A 7,010-nucleotide genomic window follows, 5' to 3' on the forward strand; every position below is an offset into this window, starting at 1 on the left:
ATAGATATTCTTTGTTTGATATAAATTACTTAAAAACAATTTCTCACGTTGTGTTTAAAAATATTACGTGTAGCGTAACTGAATATATTGTGCTTTAAACTATAGGTAGAGACTGGAAGTGGGATGAACAAGATGGAGGTACAGGGAACATCGGAACAGTGTATCGCCTTAAAACGCCAACAGAGATATATGTGAGCAAGAATATCTTTAAAAATTTTCATGTATTAAATATGTATTTATATATTATATTTCTAAAACATACACTTTTTTGGCAGGTTCGCTGGCCAAATGGAAACAAAAGCAATTACAGATACGGATACAATGGTAAATTTGACGTAGAATTATGGTAAGTTGAAATACTGGTTTAGAAGCTATGTGGCATTAAGGGATATATATATATCAAGAATTGACGTACATGTATCTGTCAAATAACATTGTTTTAATTTAATTGTTTTTTGCACAGCGATCCATTTGATCCAAATATAGCAGAAATCTTGAAACGACAGTCAGAAGAACAAAAAACACCTTATTCTTACTCAGAAAAATTATCAGGTATTTTAAGTACAGTTCTAGCAAAAGTATTACATGTGTCAAAATTAAAATCTTTATAATATGTCTGAGGTGTCATTCTAAGTCATATATTAAGATTATTTATTACATTTTCAATAATGAAATACTGTAATTTATCTATTGAATAAAAGTGATATTTTTCAGAGTGAAAAATATCAAAACATATTTGTCACTGTGAAATATATTGAAAAGGCGGCGAAACTCTCATGAGATAGCGAAAATCATCGTAAAACTGTTAAAATTTCACCAGACGGTCGTTAAAATTCATATTTGCAATTTTTAATCTCAAAATTGCTTAGCTTTAAAGTCACACAAATGCTCTACTATGAGGTCACTGGCTACAAGGCTGCATTACAAAAAGGAAGAGGCAAAATGAAAATTAAAGTAATACACAGAAAATTCAGTAATGGAATTTTTTCACTCGTGAGACAGGATTTTTCATATATATATATATATATATATATATATATATATATATATATATATATATATATATATATATATATATATATATATATATAAGCACAATTTACAACAACTCTTAAACTAACATAACTGCCCTAAGTGAAGAAATATTAATATAGAAAGCACAAAGAAATTCACTTTTATAAGGATACCCACTTCCGCCCCAGCCCGGGGTTGAACTCTCGACCTACGGAATCTGTCTCCTAGCAGTACAGGAACAGCGCGTTAGACCGCTCGGCTATCTAGGCAAGTCAAAAAAACTTGCTTTCGATGCCGATGGAATTCTCACAGCGCTGCCCTACACTACACGGTCATTGAGAATAGTAGTGAGATACAGTTATTTGGACATTAGTTTTATTAGAGGATCGTTACCAATACACGTTGTAATGAAATTAATTTTATTTATAAAGCACAATTTACAACAACTCTTAAACTAACATAACTGCCCTAAGTGAAGAAATATTAATATAGAAAGCACAAAGAAATTCACTTTTATAAGGATACCCACTTCCGCCCCAGCCCGGGGTTGAACTCTCGACCTACGGAATCTGTCTCCTAGCAGTACAGGAACAGCGCGTTAGACCGCTCGGCTATCTAGGCAAGTCAAAAAAACTTGCTTTCGATGCCGATGGAATTCTCACAGCGCTGCCCTACACTACACGGTCATTGAGAATAGTAGTGAGATACAGTTATTTGGACATTAGTTTTATTAGAGGATCGTTACCAATACACGTTGTAATGAAATTAATTTTATTTATAAAGCACAATTTACAACAACTCTTAAACTAACATAACTGCCCTAAGTGAAGAAATATTAATATAGAAAGCACAAAGAAATTCACTTTTATAAGGATACCCACTTCCGCCCCAGCCCGGGGTTGAACTCTCGACCTACGGAATCTGTCTCCTAGCAGTACAGGAACAGCGCGTTAGACCGCTCGGCTATCTAGGCAAGTCAAAAAAACTTGCTTTCGATGCCGATGGAATTCTCACAGCGCTGCCCTACACTACACGGTCATTGAGAATAGTAGTGAGATACAGTTATTTGGACATTAGTTTTATTAGAGGATCGTTACCAATACACGTTGTAATGAAATTAATTTTATTTATAAAGCACAATTTACAACAACTCTTAAACTAACATAACTGCCCTAAGTGAAGAAATATTAATATAGAAAGCACAAAGAAATTCACTTTTATAAGGATACCCACTTCCGCCCCAGCCCGGGGTTGAACTCTCGACCTACGGAATCTGTCTCCTAGCAGTACAGGAACAGCGCGTTAGACCGCTCGGCTATCTAGGCAAGTCAAAAAAACTTGCTTTCGATGCCGATGGAATTCTCACAGCGCTGCCCTACACTACACGGTCATTGAGAATAGTAGTGAGATACAGTTATTTGGACATTAGTTTTATTAGAGGATCGTTACCAATACACGTTGTAATGAAATTAATGGGGCGGAAGTGGGTATCCTTATAAAAGTGAATTTCTTTGTGCTTTCTATATTAATATTTCTTCACTTAGGGCAGTTATGTTAGTTTAAGAGTTGTTGTAAATTGTGCTTTATAAATAAAATTAATTTCATTACAACGTGTATTGGTAACGATCCTCTAATAAAACTAATGTCCAAATAACTGTATCTCACTACTATTCTCAATGACCGTGTAGTGTAGGGCAGCGCTGTGAGAATTCCATCGGCATCGAAAGCAAGTTTTTTTGACTTGCCTAGATAGCCGAGCGGTCTAACGCGCTGTTCCTGTACTGCTAGGAGACAGATTCCGTAGGTCGAGAGTTCAACCCCGGGCTGGGGCGGAAGTGGGTATCCTTATAAAAGTGAATTTCTTTGTGCTTTCTATATTAATATTTCTTCACTTAGGGCAGTTATGTTAGTTTAAGAGTTGTTGTAAATTGTGCTTTATAAATAAAATTAATTTCATTACAACGTGTATTGGTAACGATCCTCTAATAAAACTAATGTCCAAATAACTGTATCTCACTACTATTCTCAATGACCGTGTAGTGTAGGGCAGCGCTGTGAGAATTCCATCGGCATCGAAAGCAAGTTTTTTTGACTTGCCTAGATAGCCGAGCGGTCTAACGCGCTGTTCCTGTACTGCTAGGAGACAGATTCCGTAGGTCGAGAGTTCAACCCCGGGCTGGGGCGGAAGTGGGTATCCTTATAAAAGTGAATTTCTTTGTGCTTTCTATATATATATATATATATATATATATATATATATATATATATATATTCACGTACTCGTGAAAATATCTAGAGTAAAACCCTGTTCCACTCATGAAATATATAGTATCCAAATACAAAACTGAATATCCTATATTTCTATTTTAGACTTGACTTTTGTGCGCACTGCAACTGCACACTTACTATTCAGACATATTTGCCAAAGTCAAATATTTTGAAAAAAGTTTAAAGGATAGATAAAGTTTTGCATTTGAGTAACATACTTTACCTAAAAGTAGAATATAATTCGTAGGCAAAACAGTTCAAACCAAAATACAGTTGAACAGTTTTACAGTTTTCAGATAAATTCTACTTCCATACTCTATAATATCTTTCACAAAAGACTCAAAATTACTGATTATTTTTCATTATAAATTTAGGTCAATGGGAGACTAAGGAAACTATTACATCTTCACATTTTCGAGACAATGCAAACCCATGTGATGCAATTTTAAATCCAATAGAGTCACACAGAAATAAATCCAGCATCACTTCAACGAAAACGCCAATGACAAATAAGACTAATACACCATACCTTAAGAATTCTAGGGACAGCTCGTCGAGCAAGAGGTGGCAATGGAAGGCTGATACGTGGACTGATTTTCCAGATGAGGAAAATGAAACAATACAGCAATTTTATACGGGGGGCACGGGAAGAACTCTCCTTATTACTTGTAATGGACAATTGTAAGTTGAACATTTTAGACATTTTTTTTAAATAAGCACGGCTTATAAAAGTATGGACATTTATTATCATGATTTTTTGTTTCAAATATTTAAAAGTGAATGGGCTTTCCATTTATTTTCACAGTATTTATGAGACTTTGAATGATTTTAAAAAATAGATCTTCTTTCCTAGAGAGGTTTAAATAAAAATTTGAAATTTTTAAAGCACTCCTGAAAACACAAACAGGAAGTGAATTCACAATAAACTTTACCTGAAATTTATGTTTTCATTGCTGTATCACATTTTAGAATGAAATTCTTGCATTTTCACATTTTCTCTAACAATTCTGCAATCATTAACAACGTAAGAGTAAAATCTTCCCTGTTCTCTTTGCAAATGATTGTTGAAGAGCTGTTAAGTTCAAAAGAAGTTAAATTGACACAATAAGAACATAACCCATATTTTCATCCAATATCGCTAAATATTCTATATAGCGATTCATTTTATGTTCATGTCAAATGACTTCTTTGGGAAACAAAAACAAAACAAAACTATTTCATTAGCAAAGAACACAATGAAGATTAAGAATGAGATCGCTTCCTCTGCCTCTTAATCCCTAATTTTTCATTTATTGTATCTAACTATTAGCTAGCTCTGTTACAACGCGAAATGTAATAACAACGCAAAATGTAATAAACCGGGATTACTGCATTTTACGTTTTTACATTTTGCGTCGATATCAACGCATAATGTAATAACGCAAAATGTAAAAATGGACTTTTAAGAATTATTACATTTTGGTGGGGAGGATGGGGGTTATTGACAATTAAGATTTCATACTTTCATGTTTTAGAAATCACGTGCATTGCATACCAGCAAAAATAAAATTCTCCCCCCCCCCCTCTAATAATAATAAAATGGATAGTTTCTGCATGCGCATAAAAATACAATAATCAACATACGAGGTAAAATCCCCCCGCCTCTCAATGCCAGACACACACACATACACTTCTAATTTGCTAACCAATTTAGTAATATCCGTAAAAGCCGTAACGTTTGCCTCATTGTCATAGATCTGTCTGTCTATTTAGTAAAATGAATTTCCCCATTGTTATCAAATCAATTTTGTGATGTTTTTGCGTTGAAAACAATACAAAAATTAATTATATTTTGTTTTATTACATTTTGTGTTGTCCTCAACGCAAAAATTAAATAAAGCAAAATGTAACACCCAAAAAGTACATTTACATTTTGCGTAAATCCCAAGCAATATGTAATAATAAAAAAAAATTGTTTTATTACATTTTGCGTTATTACATTCTGCGTTGATCTCGACGCGAAATGTAATAGTGCAAAATGTAACAATACCAGTTTATTACATTTCGCGTTGTTATTACATTTCGCGTTTTAACATAGCTCTCAAGGTCTTTACTTTCCTTCTTATCTTTTTTTAAGCAAAAAGATCAGTCATAGTGAGGTCACATTACGATAATTGCCATAGGTTGCAGTTTGCCTTTTTATTAAAATGTAAATGCGTCTCAAATTTCGATAGTTTAAAAAAAATCGACAAATGAAAAGAAGTTAAATGTAAAAATGAAACATTCCATTCGCTTATTTTCATTTTACAGGTATAGAATTAATCTTCAAAAGAAATGGATGGTGAATACCAGTACCAAAGAAGTTATTGATATCAGGTTGTTAGAATGAAATACTAACATGGATATATTATGTTGCATGGTACTTCGAAAGTGTTTTAAAAAGAAAGGTTGATAATTTAACTTCAGATAACTTTCATATTTTGTATTTAATATGAACCTGTACACTTTAAAAAGCATATGGCTAAATATGTATTTCATTTTTTTTTTTTTTTTTTTTTTTTAGAAATTATATCTTTTCCATATATCCGAGGAAGTTATGATTAACAGATTATTGTTTTAGTCATATTGATTGTCATTTCTATCTGATCTTTATGTTAAAAGAAGTAATGACAAACACATATTGTATCATTTTTTAACAATCTACTTTTAGCTTAGTTCTGTATAATGTTTTATTTGGACGAATTTACACACCGTATGCATATCGTATGTATTGGTATATCCTTTTATATTACCTGTTAAGATTTTCTGGATGAATATTGTTAAGATATTTTGTTGCGTTGAAAATTACTAGAAACTTTATAAATAATTACTTTATCCTTTATATCCCTTAGGTGTGTATTTTATTACAGGCATATAATTTCAGAGGACATTGTAAGGTTAAAAAAATATCTTCATAATGAACTTAGATGGCCACTATTCTAGTTATTTGCTACATTCGTTTGAGGCGATAACTCAGCTAGGAATATTTCACTCAAGGTCCGCACTATAGCAAGCCTTTTAGCGATTTATTCAATATAAAAGATATCTCTTCAAATTCGAGAGATATCTCTTTTTGCTTAAAAGATATCTAACTCAGGAAGATATTTTCAACACGCTATAACCTAGAGAGATATCTCTTTTACCTAAGATATTTTTCTGACATATTTTTACTTGAAAGAGATATCTCTGTAACTTAAAGAGATATCTTTGTTATTTTGAGGGGTATCTCTTAAAGCCAGAGAGAGATCTTTCAGAGTTAGAGAGATATTTCCTTATTTAAGGCTAAGAGATATCTCTTTAACGCTACGATATATATATGTATTTATCAATGTTAAAAGAGAAGGAGTTGATCCTTACGTCGCGGGTTCGAATCCCACTGTGGGACGTGGAGACCGGTCCTTCGGATGAGACCGTATAAACCGAGGTCCCGTGTCGTAGTAGGTGCTGGCACGAAAAAGATCCCTCACTGCTCAATGGCCGTAAGTGCCGAGTATAGGTCAAAATTTGTAGCCCTACACCGGCAAGTGTTGGCGTCTCCATATGAGTGAAAAATTCTCGAGAAGGACGTTAAACAACAATCAGTCAATGTTATCAAGTTAAAAAACTGGTTATTACATATTAAAAATTGTCCGTCTTAAGAACATTTCAATTACCTTCGACACCTAACGCGAGACATCATACGTTTTACATTGTAAAGCAAGATTCCCTGA

General features: G+C 33.2%; 1 protein-coding gene across 1 annotated transcript in view; it reads left to right on the forward strand.

Annotated features, from left to right (window-relative positions):
* Positions 1-5,650, forward strand: part of LOC133178072 (uncharacterized) — a 235,357-nt gene extending 229,707 nt beyond the window's left edge. The window contains exons 27-29 of the mRNA XM_061312838.1: positions 106-158; positions 276-346; positions 5,572-5,650. Of these exons, the coding sequence (XP_061168822.1) occupies positions 106-158; positions 276-346; positions 5,572-5,650 (203 nt within the window). The remainder of the gene's footprint in view (positions 1-105; positions 159-275; positions 347-5,571) is intronic.
* The last annotated feature ends 1,360 nt before the right edge of the window (positions 5,651-7,010 follow it).

The sequence above is a fragment of the Saccostrea echinata genome, unplaced genomic scaffold, assembly GCF_033153115.1.
Source record: "Saccostrea echinata isolate AGI-Se365-2 ecotype Australia unplaced genomic scaffold, CSIRO_AGI_Sech_v1 ptg000002l, whole genome shotgun sequence".
NCBI classification, from domain to species: domain Eukaryota; kingdom Metazoa; phylum Mollusca; class Bivalvia; order Ostreida; family Ostreidae; genus Saccostrea; species Saccostrea echinata.